General features: G+C 54.6%; 1 protein-coding gene across 1 annotated transcript in view; it reads right to left on the bottom strand.

Moving 5' to 3' along the window:
* Positions 1-21,398: 21,398 nt before the first annotated feature.
* The window catches only part of TAB1 (TGF-beta activated kinase 1/MAP3K7 binding protein 1), a gene marked incomplete at its 5' end in the record, with an annotated part of 7,853 nt that continues 3,385 nt past the window's right edge, over positions 21,399-25,866 (bottom strand). The window contains 5 exons of the mRNA XM_010153679.1: positions 21,399-22,038; positions 23,021-23,177; positions 23,574-23,796; positions 24,127-24,271; positions 24,380-24,491. Of these exons, the coding sequence (XP_010151981.1) occupies positions 21,831-22,038; positions 23,021-23,177; positions 23,574-23,796; positions 24,127-24,271; positions 24,380-24,491 (845 nt within the window). The remainder of the gene's footprint in view (positions 22,039-23,020; positions 23,178-23,573; positions 23,797-24,126; positions 24,272-24,379; positions 24,492-25,866) is intronic.

The raw sequence follows: 25,866 nt of genomic DNA, 5'->3' as shown, positions 1-25,866 counted from the left end.
GGAAGTTTTGCTGCGGTGCCAGAAATAGAACCTGCGTCTGCCGACTCCCGATCCTGCGCCCCGACCGCAAAAGCTGCTTTTTCTTAATTCAACTTTTCCCTGCCTTCTTCCTCATCATGCCCGTCTTTGGCAAGGAAAACAAAGCCAAGCCAAACCCAAACAACCCCCCCGGCCGAACAGCACTGCTGTAAACATGCTGAAATGCAAGTGCGGGACCTCACCCTTGGAGGCTAAGAGCTAACCAGAGGTCAAAAGGAAGCAGAACCAGAGTACACCCTTCCTCACGATTTGGTGGGAATTAAGAAAAACAGCGCGCTAAAAACAAAGCACGGGTGCCAACGCCTCTCCAACCTGCCGTTTATCAGATGGGCGAGCTGGGGAGAAGCGGCTCTGTTGAACTGCCGCCGCCTGTTCGTTCCCCTGAGCTGAGCGGGGCTTGCGGCGACCCGGCGGGGATGCACAGGAGGCTGCCCTATGGCCTGATCTTCTGCCGGTTCTCCTCATCCTGCCTAGCCAGCTCCAGAGACGGCTTCCTTGGGAGAGGAACGGCCGTCCTAATTTTGAGTTTTACCGCCAAGATGGAGACTGTGTCAGAGCTCAGGCAAAGAGACAACGTAAGTGAAGGGGAAATTTCCCTGCTGCAAACTCAGAGCGGGTTGACTAAAGACAGCCAGAGGTCAGCTGGATTCACAAGTGCCTCGGGAGTATTGCAGAAGCACTAAGGGAAAGGAATGAGGATGGAGGAGGAAGACAACACTACAGCAAGTGAAGTTCTTACCGTATGAGGGAGGTTATTTGGTGGAAGAACACAATGCCACACTGACACAAGTCCTTGAGGACACGGAAAGGCTCCATCTCGAGGACAGCAGTAGCAGCATGTCAGTGGGAACATCCCCATCCCTGTGGGTCCGGGATGAAGGCGCTCACCCACAGGACGATGCTTCCTGGGACAGCCATGGGTCCCTAGCAGAAAACTTGCCTTGAAGGGGAGCCCTCAGCTCCTGCATCCCCAGGGGGAATTTGGCAGCCGTGATTCACTTTGCATCGAGTCCATGACTGCTTTTATTTTTGAGAGGGCTGGCAAGTGACGGCATTAGCCTTGCTTGTGTGGGTGATTTCAGCTCTGGCAGTATAAATCCTATTAGGGATGGGCAGCAGTCACCAATTCATTTCCCCCAGCCAGCGAACACCCATTGCAGAAGGGATGGTTGGTGCTGATGGGAAGAAAACATGGCTATTTTGGACCTCCTTTGCTCGCAAAACATTATCCTTTTGCTTCAAATATTATCCCTGGAGCTGTATGAAGACAGCCAACACTTTTCCATGTTAATGTGATAAAACTAAAGGCTTACGGGCTCATCTAGAGATTGCAAATGCTCAGGAACATCAGACCACAAATCTAGAGGCAGAATAACATCCCTGCGCACGCACGGAGAGGCAGCTGCAATACCACAGCTCCCCTGTCCTGTGACAAACAGTGTTTGCCATGCTCAGGGCTCCCCCACTACAGAGATGGGTGCCCGCAGCCCCCACCCCCCGGAGGTGGTTGCCCCAATATTGCGCCCTGCAAAGATTTAGGGGGGGATTTTAGCCTTGCCTTTCAATCTTTGTATGAGGAGAGACAGGAGTTGGCTCTTCTTCCCCAGGCTAAGCCCGGAGCAGAATGATGCAGGAGGCTGCTGTTTCAGCATGTGCTCCTACGTTACCAGATGCAGTAGCATGCGGAACCGCCTTCATCCCGGGTACCTCCTGCACCCCAGCAGAGCCGTGTCTGTACCTCCCCCCGAGTGTTTCCAAACCTGCGTGGTTCTGGGTTTGTGAGCCCAGACAGCAGAAATCTTTTTCTTTTTTTTTTAAATGGTTTTATGTGCTTTGATGGCACCAGGCTGAGGCTGTAGGCTTGGATGTAATATCCAAGCACCTCATGATTTCTAATTTACTTAGCCGTCCTACCCTCTCCAAAAGGTAAAAACCCCAAACCTTTGTCTCTTTTTTACGTAAAAGGAATAGAGGATTAAACAAATTATGTGATTTGCTGGAGGCCAAACAGAAAGGCTGCGGTAGGGGAGAAATTTGACTGTGGATCTCGAATTAGCACCCTGACGACTGCTGTCTGTGTAGTGTTTTCTCTCTGCTTTGCATACTTCAGTCTGAGACATGCTGGACAAGCTCCCTTGGGATAAGGAGTCATTTTTAGCCCGATTTTTTACAGAAATGATGCTCTCGCAATCATGTTGTCTATCTGCCTGTCTATCAGCCGCCCACCACATGGTTTGAATCCACCGGCCAATTTCGACCGAACCCGGCAGCAAGGAAGCAATTCGGATGAGTTCCATGATGAGTGAAAGCGGGAAGGAAGAGAGGGAGAAAGCAGAGCGTACCCCTTTGCGCCAGTCGGACACCGCTCCTGTCACGGTGTGATGCTTCCTGCCCCTCTCTGGGGCGAGGGAGGGATTGAGCTCAGGTCACGATGGGTTGGTGAGGCCGGGACGATGCTGAGCACACTGCCAGGATATCCTGGGAGTGCAGCAACCCCAGGCACGAATGTGGCAGAGACCGTTCATCCCAGCGCTGGCAGAGCAACTCTTCTCTGCGCTCCCTAACCCCATCCAGCTGCCACTCCGGGAAAACAGCTGATTAACACATTGCAATGAGTTAACCTTAAATAGTCTAAAAGTCCAAACAGCTGCATGCAAATGATTTCTGATGGAAGAAGTGAGGTAAAACACCACCCAGCCCTTGGCTCAACTGGTTTGCTGAGACCCTTGGGTGCTTGCAGTGGAAGCCACAGTGGGCTCCTTGGGGATGCTTTCAGCCCCATGACGATTTGTACCTCCCTACCCCATGCCAGGTGCAAGGCTTTTAGGCAAAACATTGTTCTGTGTGATTTCTTAGGTTTTGGAGGCCAGGATATGTGACGTGGACCTATTTTCTTCCTCTTGGGCAGCACCAAAAGTGGGTACCATGGGTGAGAGCCTCCGGGCAGGGTGTCAGGCGTGTGCTGGGCTTTACCAACCCCGGCAGAGCTAGGTTCCAACCTGCCAGCCAGAGGCAAGAGTGGAAAGGCACTTCTCCATCACTGCTGGGTGAACCCAGGTCACATCCGAGGGGCTGTGCTGAAGGGTTTGCTGCTACAGAGAGAGGTAACTCTGCCAGTCCCTTTCCTAAGGCAACGATAAACACTTCCCTCTCGGTCGCTATTATGCGATCTTTTTCCGCCACGCGGGTATTGCTGATAAGTGATTCTTGGTCTCCCTGCGTGCAAGGCGTTTGACATTTGGTTAACTCCTTCACACTGAGTCACAGAGCTGAGTTAATGGTCACAGAGTCGAACTTTCACTGTCGCCCTTTCCCCAGAAGAGCACCAAAAGGTCACCCCTTTCCCCCCCCTTCGGGATTACAGTCCTTTTAAGGACCATTAGAGCTAGACTCTGCAAACAAAGTCCTCCTTTGAGCCAACCAGTCCTGAAATCCGATGAGCCTGTTCATTTTGCACTGCTGGTGACAGAGTAGAAAACAACCAAGTGACATTCCTACGGTAGGTCACAAGGCAAACGATACAAGACAATGATATTTATCTCCTCCTTGAGCACTCTGAGGCCTCAGATCTGAAAAAAAAACCCTACAGTCACTGTCAATCACCATTTCCAGCAATCAATCAAGCAAGTAGGAAGATGAACAAGTGCTGGTACAAATGCTCAGGGACTAACCCTAATAGCAGGATCCGCCCAGAAAAGATGCCTTGTGTGTACCAGAAACAAACAAATGCCTTTCAACTTGCACTGGTGTTAAGTAACGTAGAACTTTGCCAGATAAGGATTGTTTGCTCTCACTTCGGGGTTTCTGGCAGCCTTGTTCCTTGGATTATTTGCTGAAATGCATTTGGCCTTTTTTCAGTTTGCAATCTTAAAGGCAAAGCGATGGAGTTTCCTCCTCATCTCCTACTACAGAGCGATTCTGGGCAGCATGAACAAGCAGATCTTCCCACAGCTGGGAGGGCAAAGGAGGCGGGCACGGGTGCCCTAGGCAGGGGACACCGAAGGTGTCTGCAGTCGCCAGCGTGCTGCCTGGCCCAGGGCATGCCGCTTGTACCCGCTAACCCTGTGCCTCTGCAGCCTGCAAACTCTCTGGTATGGGGCTATATTTTGCTGTACGCTTTTGGACCACTTGATGTATTGGCGCTTTCATCACTTCCTCTAAGAACAACTGAAATATAAATAATAGCAAGTTGGCGGTGGCTTGTTGGAGGAAGGGTGTAGGAAAAGTTGAGCAAAAATTCAGCCTGGCAGCAACAGAATTTGATAAAAAAACCTACCATGCAGTCAAGAAAAAGCCCATGCAGAAGAGGCTTCAGAGGCATTTCTGCAGCAAGGCAGAAGAGGTCTCTAACAGCAGTCGCGTACAAGCAGCAGAGAGCACTTTGAGTCCTGGTGTCACTGGGTGCTCTTGTTCCGAACCACCCGTTCTGAGTGTGACAGCAAACCCCTTCTTGTGGAATAAATGTGGCCTGGCTGGGAGCTTTCTGGTGCCTTCCCCTCAGGAGCAGCATCAAACAGAAAAGGACAATGTTGCCTGCCTTCGTTTCCCTATCTTTTGTCACTGCTTGGTCTCAGGTTAGCCTGCACCCTCCGAACTGCAGGGGTGTCAGTACCTGCCAGCTCTCCCAGGGACGGACACATGAGCCAACAAATCGTCACTATTTGGCCTTGAAAACCAAATAAGCCAGGGGATTTTTTTTTTTTTTTTGACTGTGCATAATTGGCCAAAGCAAAGATAAATGAGAAGTCAAAAGGAACGCATCTCTATGAGCTATGAGACAACAGGGGGAGGAAGGACTCTGGATGCACAGATTTGGGTGCAGCAGCCCTCCTTTGGGGGTGCACAGAGCTGTTGCTGCCATCGAGGAGAAGCAGGAGTCCTCCTGGAGGGAGCAGTTTGCTCCTTCCTTCCCAGGGCTGAGTTTTGCTCTTCACACTTAAGAGTGTTAATTTGGTCTTGCAAACATAATTATCATAATATGAGGGATAAAAAAGAAGCCTGGAGAAAAGTGAACCACAATTCCCTCTCCTCTTCACACACAGCACCTCTCAGCTATCACCCGTCACCCCTCTCCGGACCCCAATTGGCAGTGTTGCAGACACCTACACTGTGTTTCTCCCCACTTAACCAGGCTCAGGTCAGCCCAACCCACCTTCCTGCGTCTCTGCGCCTGCTGCCTCCCCCTCCTGTGTGCCCCTTGCATCTCACCTTGCTGCGGTCTTGGCCCGCTGGGAACTCCCAAGGGCGGACTGAGAGGTACCGTGGGGAAAGCAGGGGCAGCACGATGCAGCAAAGGGCTTTTTTTTTCATTTGCCACTTGGGTATAGTTTCCAAATCCTCTAACAGGGAGCTGTGCCTGCATATCAGAGAAGGAAGCCTTAGTCCCAGGGGGATGCTGAAGCAGAAGATAAGGCTAGTGCATGCTCCCCCCAGCCTTGCCAGCCTCAGTCCTCACCCCAGGGCCTCTCCCAGACCTGAGTTTCAGCATCTCCATGTCACATTACTCCCTGGACATTGTGTTTTCAGCACATCACTCCCTCCCAGCATCTCCCAGGCAATAACTACGGCAAATAAAGGATGTATTGAGCAACACCTTCTTTTTTCAGAGGCCCATCCAGCACAGCAGCAACCATGTGCTTGGGCATACTGAGATGTGGCTTAGAGTCACTCGGCCAGCATGGGAGGGAAGGAAAATGGCACACTGGTGTGTTTTGGCTGGTGGCCACAGCCTGTAGGGTGGTTTTGTTGTTGTTTCCATTTACTCCAGATGAATCTGCACCTCCATTAGCTTCTGGGGTGAGCCACGGTACTGCTGATGCTGGCCACATGCAGCAGCCACAGAGGAAGAAAAGCCCCGATGCCCCAGCACTGCAGTGCCATGGGGCTCTGACCCGGGGCCAGGGGCCGATCCCAGTGTCTAACGCAGTCAGTAGCTTCTGGGGCTGAAAGAGGAAACCTGGGGAAATGCAGGGAGGTGCCATCGGACCGCATGTGGCCAAATCCCAGAGCCCACGTCCTCCCCATCCCATGAAGCCCGAGCGGTAGCAGAACTCGTGCGTGTACTTGCAGCTCGGCTGTTTAGCCGCAAAGCCCCTCGGCGCAGCGTGCTCTCAGCCTGCACTCAGAGGGATGCGGAGTCGCTGGGGCAGCGAGCGGGTGAGAAAGTGGGGAAGGGATGGGTGGCACACACCCTGAGCAACCACAGGAAGCTTGCTGTGGCTACAGCAGAGCAGCACTTCGCTCCTTGGTGCATGCTGTAGGGTCTTAAGTGCTCACCAGCGGCACAGAGTGAGAAGGATTTGCCTTGAGGCACCCAGGAAGAGATCCTAGGCAGTTTCTGCTGGAGCTGGGGCAGTTTGCCAGGAGCAGGTGGACTCATCTCAGCCAGTGGATTTTCTCCGGCTGCATATTTCGTAGGGATGGCTCCGATGCCTCTGAACTGTGACTTTTCCTCCCACGAATCAAAAGTGTGGGAGCGACATTAAACCACAGCCATCCTCATCCATTTGCAGAATTGCTTCTGGGACAACATTTTCCCGAGTTTGCTTTGAAATATTCCCCATGGCTTGGTTCCCACCACACTCTCCCTACAACCACATCCTTGCCTCAGTGGTCTCAGGTGAGGTGCCAGTCCAGCTATCCCTTCTGCCTTCCCTTGCCCTCCTCTCTTAACCCTTGATGCTGATCTAAGGCTCCCTCCATTCAGCATCTTTTTTGGCATCTTTTCTTGTCTCGCTGGGATGACATCTGTCAAAAAGCCACAGCCTGGTCTTTAACACACCCAGCCATGCAGAGACATGGCGAGTGGATTTGGGGAGGGCATGAGGGTAGGACCAGGAGCACTGTAGCCCCCCAGGAGCACAGCCTCATGCAAGGAGAGGCTGGTTCACATTGTGTCCCACCTCCCCTGGGAGCACAGTGGGCACTGCCGCCCCTGCCTTCCCTCATCCAACCTCCGACACTGGCAAAAGCACGGTGGGATATGCAGCCAGACGAGTTAAAATGCTGCTGAGCAAACACGCTTCGACTGGGGCTGGATCAATTTCCCCGGTCCCTGTGACTGATACAAGCATGTCCAGCCAGGGAATTGTAAAGAAAACAGGCTTGAAACCAATTTCATTGCAACCAGCGCCAGCTGCGTGCGTTGATAAGGCCTTTGATAACACTGCGGAGAGGAGTTATCAATGTTGGAGAGGGATGTCTTGAAGGTACAGCTCCCTAGGTGCTGGCAGAGGGAAGATGGAGGCAGGTACCAGCACCCAAAAAACATCCCTTGCAAGTAGCGAGCAGCCAGGGCAGCCCTGTGACCGGGGCAGCGGTCAGGATGAGGAAGGAGACCTCTGCCTGTCCCACACTGTGCTTGCCTCATCCCTGCTTGCTCCTGGTTCATATTGACTCACTCATGGCTCCTCCACCCCAGGACAAGATGGGGATGTGGAGCAGAGGGATATCCTGGAAGGACAACAGCTGCCTGTCCCTTCAAAGGGGACCCCAAGGAGGGGGCTGTTGTCTACGTGTGGCAACCGGTAACTGCAACACGTGTGCCATTTGCTCTCCCCTCGTACGCCTGTTCTATCAGCCCCTCATTTTATTGCTCTTTTCTGAAGTACCCGTGAGATGCAGAGGCTTATCAAAGCATCCCAGAGGGAACCTTTCAGACCGTCTCAGGTTGGGTGACCGGCACAGGCAGGATCACCATCAGCAGGACTGCCCTGACCCTGCAGCCTCTTCTTTGGCAAAATCGCTCTGCAATGGCTTAACCATGATGCTCGCACTGGCTGCAGTGACTGAACCACATGGCTAGGGTGTGAACCATATCGGCTCTCCCAGGCTCATTAATCTAACTGAACTATTAAACCCTGCTCGGGGTGAGGCTGATGTGGTTACACTGCAGCGAGCTGCTCCGTCTGCCCGGTCCTGCTCTGTGCCCGTGGGGGTGCTCCGCATCCCCCTCCAGTTCACTGGGGACCTACAAGTGGGCACAGAGCCCTCGACAGAGACTTATCTTCCAAGCCAGGATAGATTCCTGATAGCCCAGAAACACAACATTAGAAAAACACCCTGAAAGCAAAACAAGACTTGGAAAGGAAATGACACCTAAAGGTCTGATTGCAGTGAGCTGCCTGCAGCCGAGCGGGGTTAAAAGGTGACCGAGACCAACCAGCTGTCACCACCAGCCTCCCTGCCAGCAGGCTCAACCCCTCCCCAGGCACTGCCAAAATTACTGGCTCAGCCACTCTGTAGCCTGTTTTGCTCAAGTGACTCGGGTTAACAGTGACGGTTTCGCCGGCCATCACTCGCCTGCTGCGTGTTGCCCGCAGGGCTTCGTGTGGGGTGGGCGGGCAGGAGCACCCATCCCAGCCAGGGCAGGGGGAGGAAGCGGTGGCTTTTTGTCGGGGTGCAGCTGCCGGCAGATCGAGTCCTACGGGGCAGTTGCAAAGGAGCCTTGGGTAGGTGTGTGTGCTCCAAAGTGTTACACGGGGCTGACTCTGTCTCGCCCCCCTTGATGTGATGCCAGAATTAGATGACATCTCAGAGCAGGGTGCATGTTACCTCTCCAGCTGGTTCCCGTAGGAGGGATACCTATCCAGGAGCTGCCAGGTCCACAGCCGGCTCCCTGGTGGGGATGAGCTGGGGGTCGGGACAGCCAAAAGCGTTCCGTGTCAGCTCTCTGGGTGCGATATGCACCGGCACTGCTGGGCTGCCGCAGGGCCAGGAGCATGCTGAGGTGCCTTCCAAGCCCAGGGTCTAGTCACCAAAAACCTCCTTTGAGGTTGAAGGAGAGTGTGGTGACAGCTGCAGAGGCACGTACTTGGGGAGCGGGCCCGGTGCCCTGACTGTTCCCGGAGCAGAAGAGGGGGCTGGTGTTGTCTCCGGATGCAGCACCGTGTAGCTTTAGCTCCAGGCCATTCCTATTTGCCTTTGCTTCTTGCATGTTGTGAATAGACATTAGCTCAAGCTCAATGGGCTCCACGCAGGTCTTGGAACCAGATGATTCAAGCTGGGATTTGTTCTGTATCTCGAGTTTCACATGTTTTCTTTAGCTGCATTTTAACTGGGGGGGTTTCCTTTTCGTTTGGTGAGATGATCTACCCAGGTGCTGTTCCTTTGCAGCTGTAAACATCCCAAATAAATCCCATTCCTGGATTATGTGAGGGTGAAGAGGAAGTGCCCTACAACATGACAGGTTAGGTTTCTATCACAGCTTTTCATCTGGAAAGCCATTGGGAATGTGGCCTCAGAAAATGTCTGCTGTTAGCCGGAAAACAACGTACAATGTCAGCAGAGCCCTGGAGAGAGGAGCGTAACATGGTTAAACGAAGCCTGTGTTGAGTTTAGCTCACCTTTATTTCCACCTTGAACCAACAAACCTCTTCTCTGAATGCAGCTGAGCTCAGGGCCTGCTGGCGATGGGGAACAAAATTCTCCTTGCTTCCCTAGTTGCCTGGTTTTTTGCAGGTCTGTCCTGAGAGGCTGCAATAACCCACGGGCTGTTTAATACATCCTGAGCCACAAGAGGCCAGGAAGAGGCTGGCAGCCAAAATTGGGGTGGTCTGGTCCTATGTGGACCTGTCAAACCTCATGCAATTAATTCCCGTTTCCTGCTGCTTCCTAGCCCCGACAGCCGTTTGTCCCCACCAGCTGCAGTGGTTGTGTTGGGGTCACGGAGCAAGAGAGGGGCTGGCGGGTACCCCCAAGGGGGACCCACCCCTCCGAACCAGCACCTTCTCTATCTGCAGGGAGCTCTCGTCCCCGGTAAGTGGTCTTGTACCTGAGAGACGAGGATGCTGTTGTCCCATGCCAAGGCCAAAACCGCTCCATCCTTGCTTGCCACAGGGTGGAAAAAGCAGTTATCCAAATTGTGTGCACACCCTGTAGGGAGACAGCAGCGTGTTTGGGCTGCCAGCCCCAGCTCCATGTCACTGCACGGCATCTGCATCCCATCCCAGAGCCTGCTGACGACCTGTGCGGTCACGTACAGGTGTTACTGGCACTGTAAGGCCTTTAGGAGGGACTGGTTTGACAGGCCACTCCCGCCTCTTGCTGACTCCCCCTCCCAAATTCATTTGGGGCGACTTGCCACGGGCTGCCCCATCTTGTGGGTACCCCAGAGCCGGGGTTCCCTGGTGCGCTCATGTACCTTCGGCCAGGGGCCAAACCACTGGGTGAATTATTGCTCTCCTTGCTGCTGGGCTGTTCTAACACCGTCCAACACGGTGTCAGAGACGTCACAGCCTGGGGGAGTGGAGGATGGCCCCAACCCCACGGATGGATGCGATGGCATCCAGCGTGGGAAATCATGGCTGGAGTAGAGGGTGATGCCTTTCCAGGGTGCTGGGGGGTGCGCGGTCCCCTGTCGCCTACCCTCACTGCCGTGCCTGCCGCGTGGAAGAAAACCCTCCTAAGGAAGGGGCTGAGCAAGGAGGGCTCTGCATGCCCCCATGCCTGCTGTGCCCTTGTCATCCCACTGGATCCCAGCTGATGGATAGCTGCAGGCAGCACATCTGAGCCATGTCTTGATGCCAATTTAAATAAATAAATGAGTCCGAATGCTTCGCCTTGCAGAATGGCATGTCATTCAGCCGTTCAGGCATCAAATACCTCTGGGATTCTTTGGGTCTCAATTTGCAGAACTATTTCCCTTTCGAGTGCTCTTTTATTTTCCTTTTTTACTTATTTAAACCTGTTTTTCCTGTAGTGAACGATCCTTGCAGGTGAAAGGAGGCAGGCTTTAGATGTTGGCAGAGCTTTCCTGCAGATTTAAGAGGGATCAGTGGACTTTATTTAAGAAGGTCTTCCCCAGCCCCTGCTTCCCCAGTTACAGCTGGTGGGGATGCAGAGGGACATTCCTGGGGTTCAGTTTTAGCTTGGATCCCCCCAGGCTGCCGGATGGCTCGCGTGAAGCCTGCTGCTCGCAGCCAAGGCCGAGCAGATGTGCCGGTGCCGAGGGGGAGTGCTCTCCCAGCCGGGGTCGAGCAGCAGCTGTGCAGCTACCGCTGGCCGGGGCTGCAGCCCCCAGACGGGTCATGGGAACTGGAGGGTGGTAGGAACACGCATGTGTCCAAAATACCACAGATGCCTTGAGGGCAGAACAAGCTCAGGCCTGGTGAAGTTGCCGTTATCGTTAGTGGGATGGGGGAAATCACTGAGCTGAGGAGGATGGTGAGGGGACAATGTCCCTCAGCTGCATCCCACCTCCTCTGCCCCTTTGGCTTTCCTAGGAGCTTCGGGCTGGGGCGGTTGCAAGGAACCGCCTGGAGATGCTACCCGAGGCACCTCAGAGGCTGGAAGAGCAGAACACAAATGGGAAGGAGCTGGTATTATTTTCTTTTTATTTTAAGCCAAACACGAGAATATTAAGGGCTATGATTCATGGTGTTTGAACACCTGGGAGTGATACACAGCAGAGCCTTCGCAGAAGCACGAGATTTTCCCCACGTATAATCTAAAACAAATGTCTTCCTAGCCAATCCCTAATCAAGGCCTTATGGATCAGTGAATAAATATAGGGACTTAGTTAAATTAGGAAGATCCGTGTCAGCGGTGGTGCTTTTACGGCTACCTCATTCCACCCTCATACCCTCCTTTCGTAGATCATCCTCTCCTGCCTCCAGCTGTCTGCTTACTGCAGTGGCCAGGTACAGTGTTTCGCAGGTAATTGGGAATAGGCAACGGAGTTTTGGGGCAGGACACGCGCACAGGCTTAGGCAAAATAGGTGAGGGCACTTTCTCCTTGCCGGCACTTGCATCCCTGTGCTTTTGCAGCACGGTGCTGCGCTCGTAAGGCCGCAGCGGCCGTTTGCACCGGTGCTGGGGGAACGTGGCAAGCAGAGGGTTCTCGCTGGCGGCCTTTCTAAGGGTGTCTGCTCTCTCTCTAGCAGCAGTCACCGTGTTCAAAATTTTGCACATCAGCCAGACCATAAATAAATGGCTCGGCCTCATGCTTTAGACATGTTTAGTAAACGCAGTGCAAACCCTGCTGCATCCCTTCAGCTCCTCCATCTTCCTGCCAGCTCTCCGCGAGCCCCGGCTGCATTCCCTGCGCTATGGATAATGGAGAATTGACACCATCCCCGTTGCTGATTTTCCCTGGGGGCAGCAGGTCAATGCTGTGGGGAGTATAGACTCCCCATGGCGCCGATCCCCCTTGGTCGCTCTCATTCCCAGCCAGCCTGTGTGCTCAGCGTAGCTGGAGCAAGGGGGGGATGAAAGCGTCTCTCGGACACGCCTCGGTTAGCAAATGATGGCACTTGCTCTCCCGTGGGACTGCCACCGCTGCTGGAGTGATATACTAGAGGTATTTGGGGATTCGATAGGAGAGCAAGGGAGATGGGGATGAGTGAGACGTTGCTGTACCTCTCTGTGAACAGACACAGCCAGTGCATGGGAGCTGGGAACTTCAGGAGTCCGGAGAGCCCTGTGCTGGGCTCCACAGAAACAGGGACAGCACTGATAGGGTGGTCCACACATCTTTCCTCAGATCTCAGCTGTTAGAAGGGGACCAAATCCATTTTATAGCCCCCAACCTGCCCAGCCCACGCAAGCCCACCCCAGCCCTCCCCACGTGCTGGCTGCCGGGCACGTGCCGGCCCTTGGAGCTGGAGATGGAGGGAAGCTCTGGGCACCTCGGCCATGGCCGCGAGTGGCCAGGAGCAGGGCAAGTGGCACAGTCACTCGGGCCCTCCTCCACTCTCCATGCCTGTGCTATCCCTCTCTACCCTCCTCTCTTCAGCCCTTTCCTTGCCATCACCTGTGCCATCTGCCCCCAAGTCCCACTGCTCCTCAGAGATGTGCATCTTTGTCTCCCCCCGTGAGCGGTCCAGGCAAGGTGCCACCTTGGCAAGGCTGAGTGGAGTTGGCTGCATCTTGCTCATGTTTCCCAGGCCCCCCTCACACCTCTCCAGCCTGCCGTCCACAGTACAGCCCCCACGGTGGGAATGGCTCCAAAACTGAGCGCCGCACACAGCTCGGCTGCACGTGACTCCATTCGTTGAGTCCAGCTGGTGATCTGATCTGGTTAAAAAAAAACCCTTTTAAAAAAAATTTCCTTTTCCCTCCGGGTTATTTTTTAATCCACCTCAGCTCCTCAACCTGGTTTCCTCCAGTAACTCCAGAAGAGCCGAAGGGCAGCCCAGGGGCAGGTGGGAGGATGAGGATGCTGCCAAGTTCAGCCCACCAGTGATAAAGCTGCAATGTCAGCGGTCTGAGGCAAGTTCAGATACCAAACTCTGGAGACGTTTCATTCCCTTCCCTGCAAACCAGGAATGGCACCTTCCTGCAGAAGGGCCAGCGTCCGGGAAGCACGGCAGCTGCTCCTGGCTAGTAGGAGCTGGCTTGGAGCTGAGATTCCTTCCCCTCCGCTGCTGCAGCTCTTTGAAACATGTTTACATACCAGACGGGGATAAAAAGTCAAAATTTCATTGGTGTTTGGCAAGGGAATCATTCCTATTGGAAAACACTTCCGTGAGTTGTTTTTTTGATCAGGCTAGCAGAATATAAATAGAAGGACTCAGGCGGGCATGGGGCGATTGGCGGACCAGGCTGCATGGACTGCCCAGCTCTGGAGGGTTTCCTCACTGGGTGCTGTCCGACGCGGTGTGTCCCACCAAACCCTTCCGGTTTCGGTGCCCACAACGTGTTCCTAATGTTTCGGTGGGTTGTGCCCACCAAGGCCACGTGGCATAGCCTGCTTTTGTGCTACCTCCTGGCCACGTCCCTACCCCGGATGATCCACTTAATGCCGCGCAGTGAATGTGCCCTCTAATGTGACCATCACAACCCCGGCATCCCTGCCTGGGGGAGTTGCTGCAGCGACGCTGCTGCAGGTCCTGCTTCTCAGAGCTGTTTTCCAGCATGGGGACTTCACCAGCCATGGATAAGTAGGGAGCCTGGAGCAGCTCCCGTTGCTATCCTCCTTTGAACTCATTAGTGACGACACCAAGACTTGACTAGATACTCAGTTCGCTGGCACTTCTTTAGGCCTCCGTGCCCTAAATAGCACTCAGCAGTCATTTATCACTGCGGTCCGGGTCCTCCAGGCAGCGCACTTTCGCATGGCTGTATTTATAGCCGTGCCAATTTTCTCTTCGGAAAGACAGAAATACTTATATTCTCTGCTGAAGCTCCCTATCGAAGCTGCCACGCTCCTGCGGTTCAGTAAACATCAGCCACCTCTCAGTTGGTTTGTTCACAGCACATTCTCCTCTCAATCCCTTCATCTCTGCTAGCTCTGCCTGCTCTTCTTCTGGAAACTCCCCTCATTTCTCCACTACCGGCACAAAGTTGGCTTTCCCGGTGCATGTGGAGCCTGGCTAACAGTTGGATCTCACATCTCATCCCTGTCCCATGCCTTGGTTTGTGTCACACGGTATTGGCCTCCCTGCGAGCCGCAGAACCGGTGTGCATCCAGCCGTGGGGTGTGGGAGAGGCTGCGGCAAAAGCCTCGGTGTGGCAGCATGCCCCCCGGCTCCCCTGCCTAGAGGGGGTCCCTCCCTGCGCCCACAATGGGTTTGGCAAACAGCCTGTGGAGCCATCCCTTTCTCTAGGAATCGCATCCCCGCTCCAATATCCCAGTTCGAGAAATTGGCCTAATCAGAGCAGACGGAAACGCTTCTCCTGCTTGGAGAGCCGCTGGTCCCCAGCCTACTTAAAGCTCCTCGTAAGACCATTAGCGTGATGGCGCATCTCCCCAGAACTACGCATTTGCTCGCACGCTTGGCAGGCGGCCGACCAGATGTAGCCAGGCTGTCTGGAGGTGCCAAGCATAACAATTAACAGCCACTTTGATTGGCAACGGCAGCTGCAAGTTGTAGGCACGTTCGGCCGCCCACCTTGCTTCCAGGCACAGCATAGTCCTCTTGCACCCCTCCAAGGGGCACTGCTGGGGGTCAAGGGATGGGTCCCTTGGTGCCAAACGGCTGCAGCACCTCGGTGACTTACCAAAAACAAAGTTCCATGGCGAAGGGCACCAGCTGATATGCATCTCAGCTAAATCGTGGGATATTGTACCTCATTTCTGTCAAGGTGCTGTATCCATTTGGGTTTTTTACTGCTGACTCGAGCTGCAGTTCCGCAGACACGGAGTAACTTTATCCAGGTGAACAGCCCTGTGGAGTTCAGGAGGGATGCTGCCACGTTCCTTGCTTGCAGCAGCAGGCACAAGATGCTTTAATAGGTCTTAATTACTTCCTTGCTATCAAAAATTCTTAAATTTGCCACTAAAGGCAGATAGAAATAAAAATGTGGCGCTTTTGCAGCTCAGGTATCTCCAGCCATGAATAATACACTCACACACTCATTTACTAATGGATACACTTCTCTTGTAATTTCTTTCCCCCTCCAGACATTTGCAAAAGCTCTTTTTCATTCCCATCACACATTCAGTGAGCAGTAAGCCATTCTGTGTTTTGTTGCTCTTATCTTTTCTCTGAAAGCTTTTATTGACTGCATGTTGGTTTTGTCTCCTCACCTTTTCCATTTCCCATGCAGCCTTTTTGGGGGTTTTTTGCTGTTGTTGTTTCAAGGCTTCAGATCTCTGGGAAGTCCCTCGTGGAGCTATTTTGGCTATTTCTCATCACAGCAGATGAAAGCTCCCAGAAGAGCTGATGACAGGAGCAATGAGGACAAGAAGAGCTGGCTCCAGAATATGTTGGGATTAGGAAGGGAGAGTTCAGTAAATTATTGAACTACCTGGATGAAGAATTCATATCCAAAAGCAGTCCCAATCTGCACGAGGGCGATGTGAAATCACCCTCTCCCTGGCTGTGGGAAGGCACCCTGCCCAGCAGCCTCTGGGGTGATGGGTGCACCAGGTTTCGGGCTGTTGTGTGGAGCAGGTCTGCGGCCAGGACAGGGGCCGGGTGGCTCAGGCACGGATGGGGGCAGGAGCAGCCCGCGGCGCCCAGGCCAACGAGAGCGGCTACCTGCTTTGCTTCCACTGCCAGGTGCCGCTGGGAAGCAAGGGAATTTCCTAATCGCTGGTGCATGAAACCACTAACAGCTCAGCTTTGATCCCTGTGCTTTGAAAGGAGCCCTGAATTTTCCAAAGCAACCGGCTCTCATCAGAGTTGGAGGCATCTGCGTTTGCCCCATTTTGCTTCGGTTGGGAGCTCTGCACTGCGTGTCCGGAAATGCCCAACTACCCCCAGGAACCTCAGTTTTGGATGTCTGGGCTTGTGGCTGCTTTTGGCAACAATCCACTGTGGTTCCAGAGATGTGTTGGTAGCTGCTGGCCACCTCAGTGGCACGGGAACCAGAAGGGCTTTGAGTGGAAGCACTCCTGAACGGAGAGGCGTAGGGTCAGCCTCCCTTCCAGAGCCCTCTGGAGCCTTGCCTTTCCTTGCTACCAGTCCTTTGGACACCAGAGCGGGGTCCCTGCCCATGACAAGGGGGTTGGAACTAGATGATCTTTAAGGTCCCTTCGAACCCAGACCATTCCATGATTCCATGGTACTGCTGTGGACCTTGCTCTGCAGAAAGGGGCGGGTGCTGTTCCCCGCTGCCACTTGGTTTTTGTGAGGCAGGGAAAAGCTCTTTGGCCGGCTCAGGCAAAACCCACGGAAGAGACGCAGAATTTCTAGGTCACGCTGTTCTTGAGGGATGAGGCAAAAAGAGAAAACAGGTTAGGAGACTCTCGAAACACCTAGCAGGGAGAGGGCCAGGCCCAAGGATTGCACAGCACCGAAGTCAAAGTCCTCTCTCGGAGACCTTGGATGCACACCCAACCTGTGTCCGGACATGGCCAGGTCCCTTCTCCCAGGGCTCCTGCTGGCTGCAGCCCAGCGAGCCCGTGGTTAAGCTGCTGCTTGTTTGGGGGAAGTGGAGAGGGGAAGATTCACTTCTGAGCAAGAAGCCATAACACCGCATCGCTCCTATCCATCCTGGCTCTCCAGAGCATTCCCAGGCTTTTTCTTGCCTTGCTCCGCTGGAGCCTAATCCTGCATGCAGAAAATTCCTCATGCTTTTTGCTCTTATTCCTCCAGGGCATCTGCTTTCTCTTCCATTCTGCCTGGCTGTTCAACAGCCTGAACTCAGTTACTCTAATCCCTCCATCTTCAGTGATGTTCTCCGCTCCACATAATAAATATTAACAGCTTACACGTACCTAGGGGTTCTTAGGCAAGGACTCCAAATAGCTTTATGGTTCATATGCACATGGGGATCACTTTATTTGCCAGCAAAATACAGACACCGATGAGACAGCAGTTGTTTAGCAACCTACAGCGACAACACACAATAGTTAAGACGGGAAGCGAAGATAAATATCGTATCCATTTGAAACTCTGGGAGGCAGCTTACACGTACCTAGGGGTTCTTAGGCAAGGACTCCAAATAGCTTTATGGTTCATATGCACATGGGGATCACTTTATTTGCCAGCAAAATACAGACACCGATGAGACAGCAGTTGTTTAGCAACCTACAGCGACAACACACAATAGTTAAGACGGGAAGCGAAGATAAATATCGTATCCATTTGAAACTCTGGGAGGGGATTGGAGTTGGCAGAATATAAGCTGCTGAATTTTAGCCAGAATATTCCGAATAGCATTCCTACGCTTACAGAAAGAGCTGTAGGATTTAAAGTACCTAACCCATCCCTGGTGGTTTATTTACAACTCAGGTTAACGGCACTGGCGTTTTGGGATGCCAGCGATGCCCTTAACCGGAGGAAGGAGAGTCACCCGAGTAATGAACTACACGGGATTACTGTAAAGCAGAATTTCTAGGGAAGGAAAAGTCAGACTATTATATATAAACAACTATCAAATTAAAAAACACGTATATCATGGAATCACAGGATGGTTTGAGTTGGAAGGGACCTTAAAGACCATCTAGTTCCAACCCCCAGCTGTGGCTATCTCTGCCCCAGGGCAACAGAAGGCCAATCGCTGCATTTTTTCCAGCGGTGCCACCAACCCTTCTGCTGTCTCCTAACGCCCTCAGAACCTTACCGTGGTCAAAGAGAAAAGGGAGAGGAATGCCTGCCTTCCTCTCCAGAGCACGGCAGCTGAGGGAGCAGAGCCTCCCACTGTGCATGGTCCAGGGAGCATCGGTGGCACCGAGTACCACTTGCTCACCGTGTGCCTATTGGAAAGTCCAGGCGTGCCAAAAGCAACCGAGTGGGAAGTAAGAGGTGAACGGCAACCAAGCAGCCCATGTTCGCTCTGGCCGATGCCTCAGCTGCTGAAAGCAAGGCAAGCGCCGCATGACCTGCCCGCAGACCGCGTACCGGGGCCGAGCACAGCCAGCTGTGACCCTGCTGCTATTTAAAGGATTTGTTACAGATGGGTGTGCTACTCCGCTGAGGGAGAGCTGGAAATAAAAAGTCCCCGGCAACCCTTCAGCAGCAGAGACGGTGAGGACCGCAGTCGTAGGTGGCAGCGAAGGGCCCCCTGTGTCTGCACATCCCCATACCCAGGACAGGCTGCGTGTTTTCAGGTTTGCCGCTGATGGCTCACCTCAGGCTGGGGTGGACATGACCCTGCCAAGCATCTCCTGGAAACTGCCCTTTCCCCATGCTGCAGAGCCCCCTCTGCGGGTTCTGGGACCGTAAGACGTATGGGAGGCAGAAGGTGCAGAGAGCTGCCAGCAAGGGTGTCTCCCAACACCCACCAGGCCCCCTGCACCGGTGCTGGGCACTCCCCACCAGGCTGCGGGAAAAGTTGCTCGGGGGAGGAGAAGCAACGAGCAACAGAATATTAGGGATGGGAGGGACAACAGAGCATCTCCTGTCTCCCACCCAGGCACCTGGTGAGGTAACTGGTTTGGGGAGGAGCAAGAGCGCAAGCCAAGAGAAGGTTTTCGGATGGCTCAGGACAGAGGCACGGCCCCGACTCGGGAGCAACACAAACCCCAGCTCCATACTGAAACCAGCCCCGACACGGCCTCCTCTATCAGCCAGCTCTTTCTGGAGGTCCTCAAGGGCAGCGGGGAGGCTCCACAGCCCTTCCCAGCCTTTGCTGGGCTGTCTCCACGCCCCTGGCACGCAGTGAGGTGCATATGGCTTCGGCCCTCCCCAAGAGCATCTCGAGCTTTTGCATCATCTTCAGCTGTGCCAAATCCTCAGCTGCCGCTCGCCTCGCTGCCTGCCCATGAGCGTTGGGAACCGGGGCCTTCTCCCAGCTCATCTCACCAGCCAGAGCGCCGCTAATGACCCTCAGCCAGCGCCCACGGCACATCCCCGCTGCTCCAGTGCCGGGGAGAGGGCTTCTCCTTTCCACCCCCACCTCGCAGGGGAGAGCCCTTGCAGAAGAAGATTCGCTGCCGTTCCGGCAGGCTTACCCTGCGCGTTCAGAGCTGCCTTTGCCAGCCCCGCTCCAGCAGAGCTGCGCTGCTTTTCCCTCCTCCTGCCTAGGACTTTCCATTTCTAGCGGGGTTCAATTTCACCGCACTGCAAAAAGGCCCCTGCTCTTGTTTCTCCCGATCACTCCGGTTCTGTCCTCTTCCTTCACTTTACAGGGGCAGGGGAGAGGATGTTTTTCCACTCTTGTTACAGCCTGCATCTTCCCACCGCTCCCTACGGGCCACACAAATACCGACACGCGCTCGCGAGCCTCCGTCCCCCCGCACGCAACGCTCAGCCTCTGGCTTTGACCGGGGCTCCTAAGCCACCGCTGACAGAGCACGTACGGGAAAACCTCTTTTCCTCTTTTTTCCAGCGGCTGTACAGCCACAGCTTAGTGCGACCCACCCGCTCCTACCCACTCCATTTTTTCGTACTTCATGAAGGGGTAATTGTGCCAAAGGAGGAGTTTGTTTTGCGTGATCTGCTTTATGTAAGTGCGTTTGGCAATTCTTAAACTTCTTTCTGGAGCATCCGCATGCTGGAATATTTCCCATTGGAACTGTTCTCGGTAGAAGTTAGCAAATACCACAGATAAATGGGATGGGGGAATAAGCAAGAAAGACTTGTTTACACAGCTATTGGAATCTGTGCCAGGTTAGGGAATGCGGGATAGGATAAAACCTCTTCGGCTACATTTCAGTCCGCCCAAGGATCACACCATCCTACTAAACACCCACACAACAACCTGGAGGGAAGCACAGGATCCCCAGGTCAAATGGCATTTGGGAGCGGTCCTGGACAACCGGGCCAGGCTGGGCTCGGGTACCTGAACCACCTGCTCCTCGCAGGGCAGGGGACATGGGCGGGGGGCAGCCAGCACCCCCCTCCATCAGCCTCAGGGACAAGGCACCGCACCTCAGCCCAGCTCCACCGCCTCTCCCCCCGCGCCGAGCGCCCCTTCCCTGGAAGGGTCTCAACGGTAGGTGCCTGTGCTGGCACGCTGAGCACACCCAGCCTTCCTGGGAACCAGAGAGGGGCAGGGAAACGCGGGCTTCCGCAGGCAGCCCAGCAGGCAAGAGCCCCACACAAAACCCTGTGGGGCAAAGCCGTGCCAGGGGGCCATGGCAGGGAGCCACCCACCTACCTGCAAGGGATCCCCGCTGCGCCTTCCGAGGAAATGGGCGTTTCTCACTGCTCTGATCCTGCCCACGTATTTCTCAGCAAACTCGGATCTTGCCTCGGGGCGCTCGGTGCCGTTTGATTTATCCAAAGGGATAAATCCCCCTCCGCTCCTTGCTAAGCTGGCAGGCCACAAGTGCCTCGGACCTGCACGCGCAGGGCTCGGCTACACGCTGGCCTTGACTAGCATCCTCTGCTACTTCATCCCGACCCCTTCCCGCTCCCCTTCTGACCAGCCTGGAAGCAAAATTATACCTGGGAAGGAACCCAGGCAGGTTCCCTCACTTGCCCTTTCTCCTGTACTCTCCTCCAGCCCTGTCCTGGCTTTGCCTGGCGCCTTATCGCACCTCCCCACGGAGGCACCAGGCACAGCGGTCACCCCGAGGCCTCGCCGTGTTCGCCAGGGAAAGGCTCTTCCCCAGGGAGCTCGCGAGGCAGGCAGAAGGGGAAGGCTGGAGCAGGGAGGTAAGGGGCTCGCTTGCCGCCTGCCGTCAGAAGCCTGAACTGAAGAGGAAGATCACCGTGATCCCAGCAGTTCCAGCAGCTAGCCCAGGCCTCATCCCCCCGACATGCAGCCGGGGACCAAGAAGCTCCCCCCTCTCCTCGCTGCTCGGGCAGGAGGGCAGGCGCCAGCACTGTCAGGGCAGCTGCATCACCGGAGTTTGGGTCCCACCCACCCGCGCTACCAGGAAACACAATGATCTTGAGTTTAGAGTTCAACTCCAAGCCATCACCCGGCAAATAAGTAAGCGTGGGACAAAGACCTTACGCTTCCAAGTCACCTGTGAGGGCTCGGGCTCTGCAACAGAAGCTTGGCTGCTGCGAGGTGCGACCCGGTGCCAGGAAGAGCCGTCACGGCCCTGCATGAGAGCCAGCCGCAGAGGTGCCCATACGTGTAGCTATAAGTTATTTATTCCGCAAAATAGAGGTATCTTCTATGGAGTCGAACACTGGAGTCACAGCATCGTGAATGGAGTTGTGGGAACACTGTGACAGCACGCCCGCCGGCACGCACCTACACAGGCGCGCACGCAGCCTCTGCGCAGGCCCCTGCGCCTGCATTATCCAGAGGGAGCCCTCTCCGCATCTTTATTGGCGAAAACGCATTCAAATCCCCTTCCCCTATCCACAGGGCTTCCAAGGGAACGAGGCTGGTCAGGACGGAGCACGTGGTACAGGCAACGCACGTGTAGAGCGCTGCAGGCGCTCCCCGGCCCAGTGTTCAGCGCACCCGGGATGGGAGGCAACTCAGACCCCGGGGCAGCGCCCTCAGCCTTGCCTCAGCCTCTGCTCACGCACGGTGTCCGGAGGAGGCAGAGTTCCACGTTAGGACACAGTCAGTGCTCCCTGCTCGCCATGGTCCATGTTCCAAAGCCGGTAAAACTCTGCAAAATCCACATAGGGCTCCACACGCCCATCTTCATCCGGCTGGAGCGAGTGGGTGGGTCGGGAGCGGAAGAGACCCCCGTCGGAACTCGAGCTGCTGCTCTGCGTGTGAGTATTCGTCGACTGGAGCGTCACAGTGGGGCTTTGGCTACGGAAAGAAAAAGAGGGAGAACACAAACGTCTTCGTTACCCCCCCTGAGGCTTCGGACAAGAATAGCACCAGAACAAGTGCCGGCTCCCTGGTGGATTAATCTCCCCTTAGCAAACAGGTAAGAAGTTGCAGTCTCTTGCTCTATTGGAGCACTGGAATTGATGCTTGGAATTGGAGAGCGCCAGAAGATACCTGATTCACATTTAGCTGGAAGGCCTTAAGCACAACCAGGTGTCAGATGAACAGAGGAGGAAGCAGGAAAAAAAATTAATCGGAGCGAGGCGTGTACTCTGCTAGCCTCCCTGTACCCGTGCAGCCAGAGCTTTACGGGAAGAGTCTGGCAGCAGGGAAAGCTATTGGTGCGTGACCTGCCTCGCAGCCAAAGCGGCTCTCATGCGTCAGCCTCGCCGTTTCCGGAGCTACCAGAACACAAGAACCAGAGAGCGTCTTCACCGCACAGCGTGTACACACGTAGTGCCCCGCGCCAAAGGCTGAAACTGAACCAGAGCCTGGTTTGATCCTGCAGACTGGATCCAAATAGGATCCAGTTCGTTATCCTTTTTTTCCTACCCCGGCCTTTGACTCCAAGTGAGCCGACTTGTGCGGCACAGCTCCTCGGGTGACCTGCACAGGCCCCTTTCCTCGTGAAAACGACGGGCACCCGCTCCCCCTCTGGGCACAGCACCCAACATACTCAGCACGCGAGACCCGGAGAGAAGGGCTGCCGGTGCCCTCCGCAAGTGGCGGCAGATGCCGCACCCGAGGCATGTTCCCAGAGCTGGCTCCGGAGCTGCTCGCTTTCCTCATCCCCTCGCACAGTCGCTCTCCAGCTAACACATTAGGCTGGCTGCCAATACAGCAGTCAGGAGGGCCGCGCTCCAGACAGGGGAATGATTGACAGGTAACTGATAGGCGTCTCTGCTTTCCAACCGCTTTACGCAGCGTGAGGTGCGGGAAAAGCTGCGAGTAGGACTCTTACTTAGTGAGGGTGGGGGTGGCTTCGTCCAGAGTCGAGCTGCTGTGGGCACCGTTGACCATCTGTCCCTGGGAAGGCATGACAAGGGACAGCGTGACGCTCGTCTTGCTTGTGCTCTGGGAGCTGGAATACGGCACGGAGACTGGGTAGACACGGCCTCCTGAGAGGGGAGAAAACAAGAGTTACAAGCTACAGTCGGGACATGAGCGACTGGGGGTGCACAGCAGCAAAGAAAGGCCAAAGAACCCAAGAGTTTACATTAAACTGCCTTTCTTGGATGCCCCACTATTTTCTGTTGAATCACAGAACGGTTTGGGTTGGAAGGGACCATAAAGACCATCCAGTTCCAACCCCCCTGCCATGGGCAGGGACACCTTCCACTAGGGCAGGTTGCTCAAAGCCTTTAAATTGTCACTCAAAATTGTCACAGACTCCTACATCTCCAAAGCCAATAATCCCTTTAATAAGAAAGTTTCTTCTACACCGAGTGTCTCCTCCCCTGATGTTCGATCAAGAGATCCACCCTCCACTTGGTTCCGTTTCCTCCCCCACGCACCTTGCGTCGGAGTCAGCGTGGGCTGGCTCATCTCACCCAGGGGGTACCCGAAGTTCCTCACGAGCAGTGTCATGTCTTCGTGCCGGGGACAGAACTTGGACCGTTCCCCACCACTGGCAAAAGTGTCGCAGTGGATCCGCTTAACGCGGTCCACGACCGCCTGCGCCACGGCATCCAGTGACGTCTGCTTGGCGAATTCTGTGGCTATCATGGCTGCGATCTCCTGCGCGCAGAGAAAAAGAAAAGGAAAAAAAAAACAGAGAGGAAGGAGATTTTGGAGGAAACCTTTTCCTGCCATCTGATCTGAGATTCTGGCAGTCTCACCTGCCAAGACGTGCCCCTGAGCCTTGAACGATCCCATTCCCTTTAAGGGATGGGCAGCTGCCTAAAAGAACGGGCTTGGCAGAGCAGCCCCTGTACGATTACAGGCTGGAATGGGGTGGCACAGGCATTCAGCGGGGCCAGCACTCACAGGAAAGCCTGCACGAGAGCAGCTGACGCCACCCGAGCGAGTCAGCCGCCAAGGGAACGCTTCCCGCGCGAGCGGGCTCACCTGGTTGGCCTGCCCAGGCCCATGAGCTGCCTCCAGCGCTTTGTAGAGCCCCTCAGACATGAGCACCAAGAAGCCAGTCACCCCATCCAGCGAGTGCCCTCCGTGGATTTCAGGTTCTGCGATGATGGGCTTAGATTTAGCAGCACTGGAAAGAGACAGGGCTACTTAGTGTTTCTTGGTGACGGAGCAGGTGAGAACAGAGAGGTCATGAAGGAAAGGAGGGCCTGAAGCCACAGGGTGGAGTTTTGCTGACCTGAGCAGCTCGATATCAGTGTAGCCGTATTTGACTTTGTAATCTCCAATGCGCCGAGTGCTTTCCTGCCCACGAATAGTTCCCACTTGTTTTATCTTCCCTGCGTCCAAGCCTGCCAGATTGAAAACCAAGAAAGTTTAACTGACCTGGGGCAACTTGCAAGACTTCCCCCAGTTACGCTGTCAGGAATGAGAACCGAAATATCCCCAGCTCAAGAGAACGGTAGGACAGAACGCAACGCCAAAGAATCAGCAGGAGCCCAACAGGGAGAAGAGGAAGAGAGGGTTGCTGCGTTACATACAGCTTTTCATTAGCTGTAATCTGGGAAGGGGAGAGATGGGCACAGCCCAACACACGCACTCAGAACGTAACGGTTGGCCCCGAGACAAAGCCCATATCCTGGTCCAAAGCCACCGGTGGCAGCTGGCCGGGGCACACAGGCATCTGCTGGAAAGGCAGGGGAACATCCGCGCCCGTCAGCTCCGGACTGTGCAACGGGAGGAGACAGGAAGGAGGAAAATGAATGTGAAGGACTGTGCTTTTTCTTCCGCCTTCTATTGATCCCTGCTCCTAAACTCCACACGACAATTTCACTAGTAGGCAAGGAGCAGAGGGAGAAGAGGAGACCTAGCTGCAAGAGGCACTGAATTCTCTCAAGCGCTCAAATGTTGGCTACTCCTAAGGAAAGGACAGTGACAAAACCAGTATTTATTTAAATTTAAGGGAATATACCTCTGGTAGGGGCTAGGAAGGAATCCCATCCTGAAGAAGGCTCTAACAGGGACCATCTGGGTGCAGTTACTACCTGAGACAGGACTGGGAGCAGATGAGCCACTTCCCTGGTCATGCTGGCAGCTCCCCTTTCCCAGCTGTACCCAGAGCTAAGAGGCAGAACATGTTATTTGGAGACTGTAGCTAGGGATGACTGTCCTCGGCACCAGGTGAAGGCAGGGGTCCAACTGAAACTCTCCCTCGGAGTCAAACCCAGCCTCACCGCACAGATGGCTCCACACCTACCCCAGCAGTAAGACACAACTCTGCCATCTGCTACGGACCAAGGCTGACTCACCGACACGGCCTGGCTCATTTGCCAGCTCCTGGCAGGGGGATACACACCATCGACAGACACAAACAGGGGGAAGCTCGCAGCGCGCCAGAGAGGTTGCGTCTAAACCACAGCGACGCTCCTGGAGCGCTGAGCAAGCTGCAGTGTGCTGGGTGAGGAGCCACAGAGGGGTAAGACCTCTCCCTCCCTTCCCCCAGGAGAGATGCGACACCGGTACCATCATGACAAACACCATCCCCACTACCTCTTACCGCTCTGCTTCAAACTAGCCCTCCAACCACCTCTGGGACCCTACAACAGCCTGTGCATCCTGGCTTGTTCCTGCTGGGACTGCCAGCAGGAGAGCCACCGCTGCGCCAAGTTACGGTCAGCATTTCTAGCAGATCCCTGTTCTACCATGGACTGCAGCTCCATTCTGCAT

Source organism: Eurypyga helias, unplaced genomic scaffold, assembly GCF_000690775.1.
Source record: "Eurypyga helias isolate BGI_N326 unplaced genomic scaffold, ASM69077v1 scaffold30436, whole genome shotgun sequence".
Lineage (NCBI taxonomy): Eukaryota > Metazoa > Chordata > Aves > Eurypygiformes > Eurypygidae > Eurypyga > Eurypyga helias.
The sequence above is the reverse complement of the archived record's forward strand: the minus strand, read 5'-3'. Positions and strand labels throughout refer to the sequence as shown.